At 35.0% G+C, this 18,614-nt stretch overlaps 1 protein-coding gene across 6 annotated transcripts in view; it reads right to left on the reverse strand.

Moving 5' to 3' along the window:
* The window catches only part of LARS2 (leucyl-tRNA synthetase 2, mitochondrial), a 110,824-nt gene that overhangs the window by 36,137 nt on the left and 56,073 nt on the right, over positions 1-18,614 (reverse strand). For 5 of the 6 annotated variants that reach the window (XM_032442390.1, XM_032442392.1, XM_032442391.1 and 2 more), the window contains 4 exons: positions 15,674-15,817; positions 6,253-6,360; positions 5,511-5,670; positions 1,924-2,028 (listed from right to left, as the gene is read on the reverse strand). In XM_032442390.1, coding sequence (XP_032298281.1) covers positions 1,924-2,028; positions 5,511-5,670; positions 6,253-6,360; positions 15,674-15,817 — 517 coding nt within the window. The remainder of the gene's footprint in view (positions 1-1,923; positions 2,029-5,510; positions 5,671-6,252; positions 6,361-15,673; positions 15,818-18,614) is intronic. The other variant, XM_032442393.1, reaches the window with a different exon arrangement.

Raw genomic sequence — 18,614 nt, forward strand, 5'->3', positions numbered from 1 at the left:
TTGGTGAAAACTGTAATAACTCTCAAGATATTGCTAAACACATTAGAATTATTAACATACAAACTACTTGATTCAAAATCAGTTTACCAAGCATCTTCCTTTAGGCAGTGAAATTTATGTTATGGTAAATTTGTAAACATATAAACTGTTAATACACAGAAATTTGGAAGCAGAAAACCAAGCAAAGTTCCCCTATGGCATGTAACTAACTAACAAAAGATAAATTCACTACTTAATCTTTTCTGCAGAGATAAGCTCTAGTAATTTAAAGGCTCCGTTACAGCACAATCTATGTATCCTAATCTGTCAAAGAGCCCTGCAGTCTACAACAGCTGGCATCACAATATGCTCTACAAGTGGGAAAAAAAAGGATATCCCATTTTTTGGTGTTCCTTCTGCTGAAATGATGATGCTATTAATGTACTTTCACAAAGCTCAATAGCTGGCATCCAGAACTTCCTGCAAAGATCTGGGCTGTTTCCAACAGACACAAGGCCAAATTACACGCCTGTGAACAAGCTGGAAGCCTTTAATGAAAAATAAGATTAGTTATCTCAATTTTTTGGCTTCTCATACACAAAGGAAGATTCTAGTTTTCAAAAACAGATTAACTCCTAAAGTGAAAGATGTGGACATATTGTAAGGAAGGCATAAAGCCCAAGTGGCTGACTTCCATCAGCCTTGTAGCGGTCATTCAAGATGCTTCTCCACAATGTTCCCAGTAAAAGCAGCACTTAATGGCATGGCACAGACACCTAAGTGGTTCTTCACAATCAGCTGGTTAAGCTGTTGTGCCACAAAAGCCAACACTGGCAGTAGTGTAAAGGAAACATTAGTAGAACCAGGGCAGAAGTAACAACCACAGGGAGGCAACTGAGGAGAATTAAGGAATTCGGAAGGTAGTGTAATGAGGGAGGGCAAAGTGATAAAGAAGTATATCCTATTATTACTGGCACAGAGCGTTGCTTGTTTAATTCAGCTGAGAGAAACCATAGCAAAAACCCAACAGTCAGCAAAAACCTTGGTGTCTACTATTGATAAAGATAAACCTTGCAGATTAATATGGATGTAATTAGTAAAACTTAGTACAATCTCAATTTTTTTTACTTAGAACTGTTGTCATATCACCTAATCATATGTACTTACCTGTCTAGATTGAAGTACTAGGCTCCCTGTGCAGGAAAGGAGTAAAACTGGCTGCTTCATAGGACAACTCTGAGAAGACCATTTTAGTAAATTCAGATTATCCTCTACCAATGCCCTTCTTTATCTACTTACAAAACGTACCTCAGTCTTGGGGGGACTAAAGTTATAGGAATAGTTCCTTTAGAGAAGGGACCTAAGGTAACTGAACAGGACTATCTGAACAGAATTCTAACCTATTCTGAACTATTCTTCTGATCTCAACACAAATATTATCAAATACAAGTCAAACTTGGAAGTTTTGTATGCTTACTGGGCGAAGTCTCTTTGAAAAATTTCTCTTTAAATACTCACATAATTCACATAAATATATGACAATTTTTAAATTTTTTTTTAAGCAAATAATCTGGGTTGTTTGAAAAATATTTATGTCAAACAACAGTACAATTCTGTTTTAAGAATGGTAAGAATCAAATACACATTTCCTATAGGTAATCAGCCCTCTAAAGATATACAGATCCTTAAATTTAGCTAATTAAATGTACTAATTTTATGATATTTACATTAAAATATATCATCTTGTATATCACTCTCCCAGACAGATTCTACATAGCTACTTTTCCCATCTTTCTTCATTAATGAAGAACAGTAATAAAGTACAGAGTTCTAAAGTCCATAAAAGAATCACTATGTTCAAAGATTTATCACAGAGGCATTTGGTGCTCCAACACAGAAACTGAAAAGCTATTATATTCCAGTTACACAATAATTGCTGCATACCTATTTTAGTATCAAGATAATTCTCAAAACTTGTTTTTGCTGAGATCACTACAGGAATCTCTTGATCGGTAAGCAAGTTCACAGCTGTCACGGATGTGAGCGAGTCTGAAAACAAATGATCATAGTAAGTAACATATGGCAGAAGACACGCTAAGAACACTACTTACTACTAAAACTCAGTTTTCAGGTATTAAAAGTTTCACTAACTGAAGATTGTCTAACATGAATTTTCATGACTAGAAAAAGACTAGAAAACATATCAAACATCTGAATCTGAATAAGAAGCTAACTGAGATTTGGACTAAAATTTAAAAAAATAAAAAAAAATGGAGTCCAGACTTGCTGCGAAGTTGTAAGAATTTACTCAACCAGGCAACCAGGTTGCGAATTGCAGAGTCATGAGCATTACTTCAAAATTCAGCAAGAACATTCAGTTATTCAGATGGAACAGATGGGGAGCATAGATACGCTTATGACTCTTCTACACAGTGGTGTCCAATGTAAGAAGAAAATCTACATAACCCATTGATTTCAAAACAGAATATTCACATTGATATTACAGATCGGCTTATATCAACATCTTGGAATCAAATGTCTACAGGGAAGGGAGAGACAGAGAAAGAGAGAACGAAGGGTGAGAACAGTGATAAACTAAATTGACACTGAGTAACTTTTCTGTCCTGCTAAGAAGAAAATCTAACCTGAATGCTCTAAACTGGGGGGGGGGGGGGGGGGGGGGGGTGGACACTCAAAACTGAGATCTCAATTTGGACACATTTCTAAAATTGTAGTGCCTTTACAGCTTAAAGTAGCTCCCAAACTAATATATAAAGAGATGATGCTTTTTAAGCTCAATTGTGTGTTAACAATTGTACATCATGCTATACAACAGTAAAGAAAGCCAAAGGCTCTGTGCTAATATGTCTGCCCCTGGTAAACAGGGTCTCAGGACTTTTAGTGGTCAGTGAAAGCATAAAAGGCTTCACTTCTAAAATCTAATTGTAGAGATTTGCATACGGTAGATGAAATGAATTCTTATTTTTCAGGAATGAGGTACAAAATTGCTGCTTCAGGGATCTGACTCAATGTGATAACAAAAATACAGACCACTGTGGAGTTTTGTTTCACCTGTCTTTGTGGAAAATCAAAGTCTGAGGCTTGTATTGCTATGCACAAAGTCTTCTGTAAAGCACTATTATTTTATCTCAAGAATAGGCTTACTATACCTCAACCATCCTTTTAACACAAACAAAATAGTTACTCTGACTACTACTTTTTAATTTTTCAGGTCTGTAAGATATCCATATTCTAGAGAAAATTTCTTATGTTCAAATTGCCGCACTTAGCTTTCCTCTTCTGTTTAAAAAAGACATAAAAAAGTACTTTCTCTTTTTAAAAACAACTAAGCAAACAGCATCATGAACAGGAAGCAGAGTGGGCAGGGTAGTTGGCTTTTAAAATTAACTTTTCTCTCCCACACAGCAATAACTTTGATTTTATGCTGGAACCCAAAATAATATCTTCCAGTTTACATAGGCATTCTTTCCTCTACTCACCTGCTCTCATCTTTATTACAGTAGTGATAAAGAAATGAAACTGCAGTTACAAATGTAAGAGAATGTATGTCTAGTATTATAGTGAGTTAATCAACAATATAAGGGTCACGTCTTTATCTCAGACACCTCACATTGGTAAAACTAGGAGATTTACCACATTCTAGGTTAATACATATTTTTCTTGGGTAAAAAGATGAAAACTGGTTGCTCACTTCTATTTAAATGATAACTGAGATAACTGTAATAGAGAAAAATAGCTCTGATAAAATACAAAGCTAGACTCCAAGAGCACAACTATAAGAACCTTAAGTTACTTTGGCATACTACATCCTTTTTTTTCTCACCTAGAAAACATAAAATCATACCATTCCAATTACTTAAATGAGAACATACAGTCAAGAAAGAAAGGGCAAGATAGCAACAAACTGGAAAGAAAGCAAGACTACCTCAGCTGAAAAGAAGACAATAAAGAAATAAATATATATCATTATAAAATATATCATTATTATTTTTTTTCTAATCTAGTTTATGATGAAAATATGCTCTACCCAAAGCCTACATTTCTTCTGACTTCATGTCTAAATGTCATTGTAGGCCCTTCATAAGTAGTACAACTGAAAAGCAAACCTGAAAATCCATGTAGGAATTCTCCTATTTTATGTTCTCTTCTTTGGAAAATATCATTCTGTGCCTTTGAAATGCTCAAGGAACTGCACAAAGTATCAGCCAATTTGAAATGAAGAATGCATGTAAGTACAAGTAGAACTACATAACAATAGTAATGATTCTGGAACTGTTTCCCCTTCAGAGACACTTTTTCAGCGTCTCATGGCTATTATGCTGGATGAAAGTTATTCAACATTGCTCAGCCAAAAGGTGAAGTTCAGTGTTGAGAGAAACCAAAAAATATCTTTCAAGTATTTCTATGTAAAATTAATATAAAAATATGCTGTTGGGCCTTACTAAAAACAAGCTTTGCACTTACAGCAAAAGATGTATCAAAGATATATGCACATACATGAATGTGCATTTTTGAGAATAGAGCTTTGATTTTCTGAACTAAATGAACCAAAATTTGTTATTTTATTCCTTAATAAAAATTCCCCAAGCTTTGTTCAGCTCTGAAACATTTTTTTTTCTGCTATCATGCAAAATTCATTGAGATTATAGAAATGAAACATGCAAAAATAAAGCAGGTTTTTGCAACTCCAATAATTTTCTACAATACTCCTATTCTGTTTACTATTGCCAGTGGATGTCACATAGACAATGAAGCCACATTTTCAGCCACAATTTAGAAAATAACAATAGCTTTAAGTGGAAACAAAACATATTTAGTATACTTTGTATTAACTCTTGTAACTTGCAGGCTTTCCAAACAATAAAAAATAGTATGTCAAGGATGCTGAGTACGGAATATGTGATAGGAACATACAGGAAACCAGTTAACACTAATATTAATGAAAAGAATTACCACTTGATTGCATTTGTATGCCAGGACCTACTGTAAGGCTACCCTGAATTTACTTAGTTGGAATCTTGTATTAAATGTGGGTCTCTACAGCACAGTATTACTTTGCTGCATATCAGTGATTCACTTTGCTATGCACTAATCATCTGAAGTCCTCTGTATATTCTCTATGCAGGGAAAAGACCATTGCTCATGCAAGAGACGGTTCCAGTCTGTGCTAATGACAAATTACTGCACAGCAGTGAGATTTGCAATGTGCTCACATAGTCAGATTTTGACTATTCACTTCTATTATATGAAGAAACAAGAATCTGTTCTGTTACTTTTAAACTATGAAGTTTCACAGACATTATAAAGAGTAAGAATTCGAACATAGCTACTGTTACCATACCTAAAGTCAAGACAGGCTTTTGTGATACTATCTGACACATACAAAAGATCAAAAGGAAATATTCGCTCTCAACAGGAACAGCTTATGCTCAGCTGCATTCACATTTTCTGAAGACCATTCTCTAAGACTGATACTCTTGTAACAAAGTGCAGAATGAGAAAAACATCACCTTTCCCTGGGATGAACTCCCTCTGAAAGACTTCCTTCAAACTGCTATTTCCATGCAGCAGTCTGTGGCTTGGTAAGATATGTAAGTGGGAAGCGCCATAAACGGCTTCAGGAGTGTAGGTGTAAGCAGCCAGCTTCTCTCCCGTTACTTCACCGTTAACCTGAAAAAGAAATGAAAATGTCCCAGATGTTTTCTGCTACATTAAAAGTACAGTGGTTTTAAATTCCCCTTCCTACTTCTGCAACTAACACATTTACAACATCTTGTAGAAATATGCAATTCTAAATACCAAAGCCAGACACATTCCTACTACACGGAGTTTCCAGAATCAAATTCTGACAAGATTTACTTCTAAGACATCGAGAACATTTCTTTATAATTTATTTGAATATAAGTTAAATATTGTAAAATCGTGTGTCACATTTCATTATACTATTGAACCAGATTTGATACATGCTTAAGTCTTTCTATTCACTTTTAATGTGCATGCCCTGTTTCTGACAAATGGCAATAGCTAAACTCACCTAAATGAGACACACATATGCTTTCCTAAGAAGGACAACAAGGAATATCACTTCAACAAACAAATGTTCTTCAGGAATCAGTGCAGGTCTGAGCATGAACATACCATATTATACTTTTGTATGTTTCAAGCTTTTTAGATCTGAAAATCCATCCCATCATACATTTCAGGGGTTATCTTCAACATAGATAGATGGCAGCACTGAAATTTCTGACTCACCTTCAGCAAGAAGTCAAAAGAGCATCCAACACAGTCACCTATCCAATTTGCTTGCATTTCTTTTATACCATACCACTCAGGGAGGTCAGACAAAGCATCAAACATAGCCTGAAGCAATAAAAGAAAAAAGAATATGATGTTCAACTCTTATAAGCATGCAAATTAAGACTATGGGTTTAATCATAACTAACAAAAACAATATGGTGCTGGTAAAAGACAGGAAGAGATATTTTTATACTGACTGAAATTAATATCTCAGAGAAAAATTAACATGGAACAAGTCAGAGGTATGTCCAACAGATATCCTATCTTTACAAAGAGAAGACATAATTTTGAACAGATTCAACCTCAAACACTGAACCCGTGAGTGAAAATAAACACAGAAAACATTCCTAATGTTTGTGAACTGTAAGAACGGTGAGCAATTAGCTGAACACAACTGTAGATGAATAAGATACATGCTTGCAGGTATGATGCCTACAAATGGATTAGTTGTTCTAGACAACAGTTTGGAGATGGTAGTCAGACAAAAGACATTCATATGTCCTGAAATTTTCAAGGTCAAACTTAAAATGGAAAGACATTTTCCAGCTGCCTTATCCACTTTTCATATTTCTTGCTGATCTTTTATTGAGCACAATAGGCTCTAAAACTAAGGAGGATCTTCAGACTGATGTGATGCTGTACAAGTAAGAAACTAAACCATAATAAGAAGGATTTATATTGCATTCAAAATATTAGGAAAGCTTTAAAATAAAGAGCAAAGAAAAAAATGAAAAGTTGGCTCGTTTGTTAGCTAGAATGTCCCAAAGCCAGACCTGCAATCTCTGTGACCATCTGTATTCAGAAAGAGAGATTCATCCATGTGCTTTCTAGTATATGGTATGGAAGGAAGATAGACTACTCCAACTAGTATTTGCCTAAACAATTTGAACCAGAAAAAAAAAAAAAGAAAAGAAAAATCAATAGAAAATTAAAGAAGAGGTACAAAGGGTTGGATAACTTAAAGTTCATCTCAGTTTTCACTTCAAAACACTTGAATTTTTTGTTATGAATACTCCATAAATGTCCGAAATCTTTACTTTGGCAGAAGTACAGCCAGAGGTATGAGTCACTAGGACAGATGGTAGATATGCTGAACAATTACAGTTAAAATCTCAGAATAAAGCAACATGTTGAGTAATTTTTCCATTAGCTGTGACTCCAACATCAAGCATACACACTCTTTATATCTCATTGGCTGCTAGCAACCCACAAGGATGGACACTACATACTACATGCTGCTCAAAGTAAATTGTTGGAAGGATGATAGTTAGTGAATATAAAATTCATATTAGTAAAATGAGATGCATAAAAGATGTTAAAAGGATTACATCCAAGTTAATACTCCATTTTATGCTCATCACTTAAAGTAAAATAAAGGATATATGTTTCATAAATCATGCTATTACATCATCATTTGGGATTAATATAACTTTCTACATCCTTAAGAATCAAATTCTTTCTCTGGTGATTTATAAATAAAAGCATGGTAAAGTTTTGAAATGCTTTTAATCATACTGTAACCTTAATGAGCTTTAGTTCACAATTGCAAGTGCACTGAATCACAGAGATTGTCCAAATCTCCTTATTCTCATTCATTTCAAGGTCCCAGAGACAGCTGAGATTTATTTACTGCAAATAATCCCCACAGAAATTTATCTACCAAACAATAAGAAATATCTGGTTATATATCTGGTTACTATAATTGGAGACGTGCTTTGGAAGAATTTTATGCAACTTAGAAAGAATGAAATTGGACCAATACACGGAACTGGTTGGACACATTAAGCAGATTTTTATAAAATCTCTATGTGGATATTCTTCCCAATCTACATTTCATTTTTGCTGGCAGAAACACTGAAGTGTGCATGTGCTCTGCTGAAGCTGTATGGTCTATAATTGTTTGCCAAAAAAACTGCCTAGATTTTTCACTGTAGGATTATTACATCAAGATCCTTAATACCAGCGTGTTAAACCATTTTAATTCTATTTCACAGGCTTGATTAGGAGCTATAGGCTATCGTTTGCCTGAAAGCAATTATGAATGAAAACTTTTAATCTTCAGCTGCATTATGCTCTGCAAAAATATCAGTGTATAGACAGACTGTTTGGGTATGTGAAACTCCTTAAATTGAAGCTGATCTAAGCCAGCACATCACTTCTTAGTAGTATAAACTATCTATCTTTAGAAATGTTAAATATTGTCTTCATGAATCTTGTTTCCATGTTCCACTTTAGAAGTCATTGATGTATTTGGTATAAACATCTTTCGAATTAGGTTAGCGTAATATTGCTATCAATTATTATTTTGCAATCACTGGCATGGTTCCATAGACAAACGTTCTGATTCCTGGAGGCAGGTATATAGCCCAAGACCCTGAGCTACAAGATCTCTTAACTCAGTAGCACAGAAAAGACAAATAACAGGAGACTGAAGATGATGCTGTCCTCCTAAACAACAGCTACGTATATTGATGCTCTGCTTACTGAGACTGAACACTGTTTGCTGATGGGAAGTAATAAAACAGTTTTCTCTCTTTTTGATTTCAGACTGCCTTATTTCCCCCCTCTTTCTTTTTTTCATTAACTAAATTATCTTTATCCCTGCCTGTAGCCTTTTTTTTTTTTCCCCCATCATATTTTCTCCCCCCCACCCAATCTTCCTTTGAGGAAGGGAAGTGCAAGAGGTTTGGAACGGTTTAGTTGGCCATTAGGGTGAAATGACCACATGCATAAATACATTCTGGAAGTCTTAAGAAAAAGAAGAAGAAAAAGAAAAAGAAAAAGAAAAAGAAAAAGAAAAAGAAAAAGAAAAAGAAAAAGAAAAAGAAAAAGAAAAAGAAAAAGAAAAAGACAAAGAAGAAGAGAAAAAGAAAAAGAAAAAGAAAAAAGAAAAGAAAAAGAAAAAAGAAAAAGAAAAAGAAAAAGAAAAGAAAAAGAAAAAGAAAAAAGAAAAGAAAAAGAAAAAGAAAAAGAAAAAGAAAAAGAAAAAGAAAAAGAAAAAGAAAAAGAAAAAGAAAAAGAAAAAGAAAAAGAAAAAGAAAAAGAAAAAGAAAAAGAAAAAGAAATGAAAGCTACATTCAGGGCTAAGAACGTCCTTCAAATCTTCAGGAAAGACTGACTTTGATACTACAGAAGCTGAAGAAAAGACAAAATGCTCCACAGGACTGTTTTACTCTTTCAAAGCAACTAGAAAATTCTGGTGTAGCTAATAGATGAATGTCAACCAGCACAGATGATCATAGAGTTGTAAAACCAAGAGAAGCTTGCTGTGAATTCATCATGGATAATGGCGACCAAGTCTAAAACTAGAAATAAGGCATCCTAAATGAGGACAACCAATTTCACATACTCCACTGTTTGGTCTGTTGAAGATTTATTGAGAAACAACTTCTAGTTGTTTAGTAATCTTCAGACAAAGGTTAGAACATTACAACCAAACAATAGAAATATTTTATAGTTTCCCAAGAGCACCTTACTTCCTTAAGTTCCCCTGCTTGTAGTTCAAAAAGGGTGAATTCTCATCACCAATTCTGACTTTGGGAAATAAAAATTCTAATACGAGCAATGCCTTCCATTAATTTCAGGCTGAGCAAGAGTATTTCAGCTTTTCTGTGGTAATAAATGCAATAAAACAAAACATTAAAGTTATAAAGCGAAAAATGTACTATACTTTCAGTGAATTCACTCTAATGAAGTTTCACAAATCTGCATTTTAACTGAAGCTTCTTACACGAAAACTAAAAAAAAAATAGACATGTCACAGAAGGTTTTATTTCAAAAGCATTCAATTAAATAGCGAAACAAAACTGTATTTTATTAAACAAAACTAAAATTAAAAGCAGAAGTATTTTTTGAAGGGAAATTAAAAAAACAAATAAATTCAAGATCTGTTTGGATTAAAACAAAATTATTCACATCATTTGACCAAGCTCCCAAAAGAATATCTAAATATAAACTAAAGATTACAGAGATTCATTTAATAAAATGTAATATACTAACTAAAGTACAGGAAATTAAATTTAAGCTGCCCACTACTTTATTTTGCATTCTATTGCACAGTTCCAATTGTGATTATGTGGTACAGCTTCTGTTGGTAGTTTGAAATCCCTTCTTGTTCTGCTTGCTTTGTTGTCTGTGATGGGTTTTTTTAGTTGGTTATTTTCTTTTCACCTTCAGTAGTTACTGTCTGTAATGTCATAGGTCACTCTCAACCCTTATTTCCCAGGTGTGAAGTATACTGATAACACATATAAAGGAGTAATAGCACAGATACTGTATATGATTCCAGTTCTTCCTTCTGCATGCCTGAACTGTCAGCACTTTTTCTTTTATGTAATTCATGGTCAACACACACCTCTGATTTTACTACATGTAACTGAGGTAAATAACTGACATCTCAAACGCCAAAAATAAAGCCAGTGTTCTCTTTCACAGTTCTTCTCAGTCTCATTGTAGCAATGCCAAAGTGAAAACATTCTATTTCCAGCACAGTGTCACGGGTTAACCAAAAAATCTACCTGTGCCTGTGATAGCAAAGTGTATCTTTGGGAAAAAAAGTAAATGAGTAATTGATTCTTGTAAATATGAAAGCTCTTTAAAAGAATTGCTAGCACTTAGCTCTTACTGTTTGCATCAGTCTCATACCAAAAGGAAATTAAATTCATATTACTGTAGCACTACATGATATGCTGCATTTGTACAAGAGTGAAAGCCTGGCCTGGAAATCCACAGAATACTTTCCTGTCTTGTCAAGCAGACAAAACAGGTGTCATTTCTTTATTAATGATGAGCTAAGAAATCTGTGGAGATGGAGCTCTTAAGCCCTGGCCAAGAGACAGCTCTCAGCATGATTCAAGAGGAAGAGTCTCAAAGCGAGTTTTATCAAGCCCATTCTGTTAGAAGAAGAAAACTGTGAGCAAGACTCCAAGTACAGGAAGTGAAAAATCACACATACAGCATGAAGAACTACGGAGCCAGCATTTCTGTTCTCCTCATCGTGATGAGGCATTACCTCTCACTGTGAAATGCAAAGTACTGTCAATATTCTGAACGTACTAAAATGCAGTACTTCAGTTTCATTACAGGGTAAAAAAGTAACCATTTTAATAAAACGGGGGAAAAAAAACCCACAAAAATCAAGACTATTATGTAAAAATTCAAATTATATTCAGACAAAAGAGGCTGTCAGATGAAGCGGTAACCCAGAAAAAAAAGCTGGAGAAGAACTAATAGATCTTCCGGTGTTTTACCCTTACAGAAAGTGAGAAGGACTTGTCTCTAAATGACTGTGAAAATTGAATAATTAAGAAAAGACTGCTGTATGGCAACTATAAGAATTTGGGCAGAAAATTGTAGGCCTTGTCAATTTAAACTATCTTAATGCTGTGCAAAATGGGAGAAGATTTAAGACAAAACTTGGAGTTGCAAAGTTGCTTCTATTTTATTTCTTTCTTTTTAATATCTCTAGTTATTTGAATCATTTTTTTAAATTGTTTCTGAAAACCCAGAAAGTTGGGTAAAATATAAAAATATGCATTATATGCAATTCTTTAGAAGAACAGGTGCAATGCAAACACTGACCTTACAGGTCCTGATTTGTGGACTATGCTGACTGTGCTTTAAAAAACTCACCCCCACAGTAACAGCAATTTACAGGTACACAGGGAACAAGCTAACATTTCCAGATCGATTTTTCCAATGACTCTGCCTACCAATTCAGTGGGGTAGCCATAGCAACTAAATGTTTTAGCTTAAAGCATCTTAAATGCACAGACAACAATTTGAATAGTAATGCCATCAGTTAAGGCATTATAATTTTATCAAAGGAGTCTGTCAAAAGAAAAACGACAATTAAAACGTCCTTTGAAAATCCACACAAGCTGATAGACCTTTTTATATCTACGTGGCTCTTTAAAAAATGGGTCACAGTTACTTCATAACTTTATGTAATCAAAATACTTCCCGCTAATTGTTTAAAACATGATCAGTACTTCTGCCCTCCAAAAAAACCCACACTGCCAATGGTAAGTTATGTGACTAAACACTGCTTTGTCTGTTTGCATTTTTTTATTTCAAAGAACAACTATGAGCAAGCGCATAAAAAATAAAGAATTCAAAGCAAATCCACTGAAGACGGTTCCTCTGGACACAACAGGAATCTAAGATACTGTGTGCATATAAATTAAACACAGACTACTGTGAGCACAAAAAATGATTTCACCACCCATCACTGATCAGGTAGTGCCTTGTTGCTACCTGAGTAGTAAATAGAGCGTGCAGATGAAGACTAATGTTCCCAGTGTTTATTTTTATTAAGGTTGGGAGAGAGAGGGAAAAAAAAACAGAAAGACAAATGGGTGAAAGAGAAACACAGATGACTAGAAAGATCATCAATATGCAATATAAATAGGTTGTACAGTTACATCAAGATAATTTGTGGATGCTCCAAATAGAAAATAAATTGTATGCGTCCATATCATTCAGTTATTATTGCTAGCTGTTAATTCATGTGAAGAACTAAATAATAACAGACTCATTAAGAATATTTTAAATGGATCCCTGTCTACAAAAAATGCTTCAGAATAAAAACCAGCAAAACTTCCGTGGATGATAGAAATATAGCTATACAACTCACTGAAAGCCTGATCCACTTAGCCCTGCACTGCTAGCTTTACACAAAGTTAGTAAGAACAGCTTATAAAAGGAACAAATAAATCTTCACTGTGCCAATGAATTAGTGAGATACAGGAAATACAGGGGCAGGTGAGTGCTGACAGGAATTCTGGTGGCATGGCTCAAAGATCTAGAGGTTGGTTTACTGACAGAAAATGTAGGTCTTTGGATCAGAATTATTTGGACCTCATCAATCTGGAACCACCTTGCTTTTGCATTCTCGTCCCTCTGAAAAGAAGCAGAAATGGACGGAGGTATCTCAAACAATTGGAAAAGAATTGGGAAATGAAGATCTCAAGTCCAGGTGAGGTCTATTTCTGTGCTGGTTTTGGTTTCTTGTTCTTTGAGACAAAAAGATTAACCACAGAAGATGTCTAGTTCCAATAAAGATAATCTTCATAATGTCCTCTCAGATTTCCCTCTTACAGCAGCATGGCATATTAAATACGACAAGCGATTATCATCATCTCAGTCCAGCTTGGATAAGAACACCTTCTGCTATTGCAGTATGCTGGAATATGAAGGCTCACTTCAGGTTCCTGAAAATAACTGCAGGGAAGTTACTACATGCATATTAATTGTGAACTCCAAACAACTGAAGAAATGAAAGGGAAGGGATATCTATAAAGAACCTGCTATTTTTCTAAAGACATATACTCATTGATCAATTGTAAGGTAAAGATCAGAAACTATTTGTTGTACTCATTTATAATTAAAAGCACATGTACCCAGAGTTTCTGAACATTAAAGAAGTTGTACTGGTAGTAGTTCTCATTCATGATGTAATCCAGGTAAATCATTTAATGCAGATGAGTGCCTTCAGGAACAAAGATAAGAAATAATGCCCCCAGCAGAAGCGAAGGAATTCTTATCACTAATTTTATTATCCTAAAATCATCTAGGTGTTAAAAAAGTTTAACTTCTTTGAGTCTAAGAGGTATCTTTCACTCATAAAAGGAGTAGTCATATAAAAACCCCTTGAAAAGTACTTGGAGTGAAGTATCCTGTCAGTGATAGCTCAGAGACCATCCTCCTCACATGGGCAATCTCCAGTTGCAGTCTGCAGTTCACTGGCTGTGAAACCCACCTACCATCAGTTATCAGATAAAAAAAATTCCCCTCAACAATCAAATGTACAAAGCCCTTGCCAAAAGAAGCAGAGTGAAACTGTGTAAAATGCGCCAGGACCACAGAAAATAAAAATGGGAAAGTAAGTGAAGAGAAAAATCCGAACCACCTGCTAATAACTGGCAGCATCTGTCATTACACTGAGAAGCAGTAGCACATGAATGCAATGCTTGCCAAAGCACTTGAGCTGGGAGCAGTACGGCATAATTCATTGACTTGTTTGTATGAACTACAGAATATCAATCAAGCACAGAACAAACTTTTGGGAAGCTTTAAAGGGATCTGTAGAATACTCAACTTTCCTCTGTACTAATGCTTAAAGGTTTGGTGTATGTTAACCCAAACATTTATCCCTGAATAAGAAATAGAAACAGCTCTCACTCATGATGGGATGTTAAGGAGCATTTCTGCACCATAACTCTCTACTATCTTCTTGTAGGTAGGGCATACAGTAGTCTCTTAAGGTGACATCTTTTGCAGGGAAGTAAACAGTTGTGGATGTAAAAGATCCTCTTGGCTTTCAGTAAAGCCTACTTATTGGATAATTAAATCTGGGAGACCTGATCATCCACCAAGCTTATGTCTTCTCTGTAATGATATTTCTTAAGTTAGAGACTAAAGCAAAAAGGTAGATCCTCCTCCCTAGAGAAGGGTGGATGAGCACAAAGTAATAATCCTGTAAACCAAAGGTGTTTTAAGGTTACTGAAAGGTTTCTGCTTCAAGATTGGGTTTGTTTTAGTAGAAATTTAAGGCTGATTCACCTCTCTCAGTGGGAAATAAAAGCCTGCTAATCTGGTCAAGCATGGATACAACCCAGAAATATGAGTCATTACTTCCTATAAGCTCTATAAAGATGATAGACAAAAAGTGTATTCCTAAGAGTAGAAACTCTGGAGAACTTCCAGCCTCAAACTGAGGCAAATGGTATGTCGGGGTAGTCACTGAAACATGATGGTGATATGAAGTCTGATGATGACAGCACTGATAAAGAGCTCAGAGCCTTGTGATCATTTTGTGATTGTACAGACATATTCAATTTTTTCTTCAACTACAGCAAATGTTCCCTCCTTACTGCCAGAACGATCAGAAAAAAAGTACATTTCAAATGTCTTCTTTGCACAAAGAGAATCAAAGGATCAGGAATGAAATCTTAGGTCTTCTCTTGATTATGAATGAACCCAACATGCGTTCTCCCCAAAAGATGGTAGAAATTTGGTCTCTTGAATCTGAACTTCAGGATAGGGGTTAAAGATTAATTTTTAATATTTTATTGCACATAACTTTCTTAATCTATACTTGAGTTCCCAATACACAGAGCACTTCAATGGAATAAAGATTTCATCCATGTAAAAGAGGAAGTTGACACTTTTTAAGAACTCAGATGTGGAAGATATGCTGTATGTTGCAGTCCAAATTCGAGCTCACAACAAAAAAGGACAAACCATATACAATTATATTATTACATATTATGCAAACATGTAGACATAGAAGACCACATTCAGTTAATAAACATTCCTGGAAAAAGAGTGATCCACTTAAATGCTACCACAAATTTCAAAAGCAGGATCCTCATACCTTTGCATATGCAGTAGTTTTGATAAACCATTGTTTGAGGTACTTCTGTTCCACTTTTGCTCCTGAACGCCACGAACAACCATTGTCATCCACCTGTTCATTAGCTAGAACAGTTTGATCTACTGGATCCCAATTGACCAAGGCCTAAAAACATTTCAGGAATAAAATATTTTAATCAGCTACTAAAAAAGAACAGAATCTTACATTTTACATAACAGAAGAATTATCCAGAAACATTTTTGGGGCTCCTATTTTCTACACTTTGATAACATTTATTTTCATCAGCAATACAGACTCAAGTGAGCATATTTCGAACATTCAAAAGAAAAAAGCAGTTTGCAGCATTTGCCTTGTTTGATGGCTAAGTGTTCCAATTTATGATACTGCAAATTACATAGTTTGATGCTTAAAAGTTATCCAGCACTAATCCAAGGTGTTGAGAGTGAGACTGAAGAAGACAGATGACTGAGGATATACAACACGAGAGGAGATTGTCACACAGAAGCACTGAAGTGAAAGACTTGTTATTTTCCACACATTTCTTGTCAATTGTGTGAATTACTTTTGCAATCATCTTTCCCACCAGTTATCAATACAAATGCATTAACGTTTGAAGTGAATTAAACGCTAGTGTTTAACTGAGTGTTCAGACATGGTGGAGAGCAAAACTTCCTCCTCACAGTACTGAACAAGTTAGCTGATCATTCATGATAAAGGTTTTAAGATTACAAAAAAAAATAATCCTAAGAGCACTGAAACAGCCATTCCAGAAGTATCATCAATGACAGACACTAACTTGAAAAAATGAACAGGTAGAAGAGATGGTCTATTAAATTGAGTTTTACCTACTATTTCAGCTAAAACAAAGTTAAGTCAGCTGAAATAAAAAGAAGTAGCACCAGCTCCACTACACTGAAATACATTACATGATATTTGAAATGTTTATATTCTTTGGGTACTGGGAGAACTTACTATCTCAACCTATACATATTCTCGGCTTTTGTATTATTCACATTTCATCCATCACTGCCGACCTTCTGAAATGTCTCGGTTTCCAATTTGATAATGCTTAATTTTATATATGCTGTGTATTCTTAGAAAAAGTAAATACAACAATCACTTCATAAACATTTTGGTGAGGATGGAAGACAGATGCACAGACCATATTTTTCTGAGCAATGCTGTTGCTACTTTTGTTATCAGCATAGCTTACAATGAATTTTGTGTAAATCAGTGTGAGAGAAGTAATTAAAGTCATTTTCTATAAAAACGAACTCATCTTCAAATCAAGCTTGAACAAACTCAGTATATCAATGGAATTTGAATTGTATACAGTTTGTCTACCTTTCATCTGTTTCCCATCAATAACATCATACAGTTTTTACAACAGTTTTCAAACAGTTTATTGGGAAACTGTAAGTGATCAATATATTCTACTGTTATAGACCTGTACAGCTGAGTGGTCTTATCCATGAACTTTTAGGGTTTTGCTCCTTCCATCTCTCAGAGCCTTCTGAGTAATATGCAAAACCTGGATATTAAATTAAATCCTCAGATCCTAATTCTACGTCATAGAGGCAACTTTGTAAAAACAACAGCCTCAAATGATAGCTCCAGGACATAACTGAATTCTACCAATACAAATAAAGCACAGTGAGGAAGACACATCTCACACAAGTTATTTAGATCTGTTCTCTACACCAGTGAAGGTCATAAGCTTTTAAGGCAGGATTCAACCTCAGATGTCATAACCCTAGATAGCATAAGCATCTATTTCCAGGTTTGCTGTCTATGGTACTAGACTGCAGATACCTAATCAGAATAATCAATACAGTCTAGACAGAAATTCATCTCAAATGAAATGAGACATGCTCGGCCAAGTCAATAATCTCTACAGTACACTGATCAGATCTGTACTGTAGGAAGAAGAGTGAGTATTTTGCTGTGGTGAATTAAGACGCACCATCTCCAGAAGCCGCAGCATCCAGACAGGCACTGTTAACTCTCACTAAATCCAGCTCCCAAACACAATGAAGCTGTTTCCCAACTAGAGAAACTCCTAGCCAGACACACATACTCCTGGAGTGCTAACTACAGTAGCACTTGAAATGTATCATTCTTATCTCCATAGTAAGGCTATGAATTATCTCCTCATGCCTAAAAGAAACTGTAAAACAGGAGGCTTCAAGTTGTGAGAAAGTACTGCCTAATGTATATTGCAGGTATGCTGAAGACACAGGATAGATGTATGCTTTAAGGATACATGACAGCTTGAAGAGACCAAGGGTTACGGGCTATATCTCTGCCATCTGCTTTCTGCCAAAAAGCAACGGGTTTATATTCAACAGAGATTACACTCCCTACAGGATGACAGATGCTGATTTAAGTTCTTAAAGCACATCCAATCACTGGTACTCAAACACCACCAAAATCCTACCATAGTGGGAGTCTGCATGTAAAACTGCTTTTGTGCATCTCCTACAGAAAATGCAAGACTTGAGCTTTTCAGATTCACCTCAAAAATATATACATCTACAGATAAAAATAAGTTTGTTATCAAAAAGCTAGGGTTTACATTTATATATATATATATATGTATATATATAAATAAAAGTAAAGGAAAAGAGAGCAAACAACCTAACAAAAAGACCAGCACAACCCAACTCTGCATGCTAGGACATACCAAACATTTCATCTTGCTAACTGTCATTTAGGATCTCTGAATCTATCTTGTTGACAGAAAAGTGGCTTAAAATACCTCATCTTTCCTAATGCAACATTCCATCACCAACCTCTATCTCTGGGTTCGTAGCATAACTGGTTATATATCCTGTAGGATTTTCTGGTTCCCATAAAATACAATGGAAAGCTAATTTATTAGTTTCCATTTTTCGTAAGGAACATTTACTAAATTGTAGCTTTGTTTAGATGTAGCTCAGCA

The sequence above is a fragment of the Coturnix japonica genome, chromosome 2, assembly GCF_001577835.2.
Source record: "Coturnix japonica isolate 7356 chromosome 2, Coturnix japonica 2.1, whole genome shotgun sequence".
Lineage (NCBI taxonomy): Eukaryota > Metazoa > Chordata > Aves > Galliformes > Phasianidae > Coturnix > Coturnix japonica.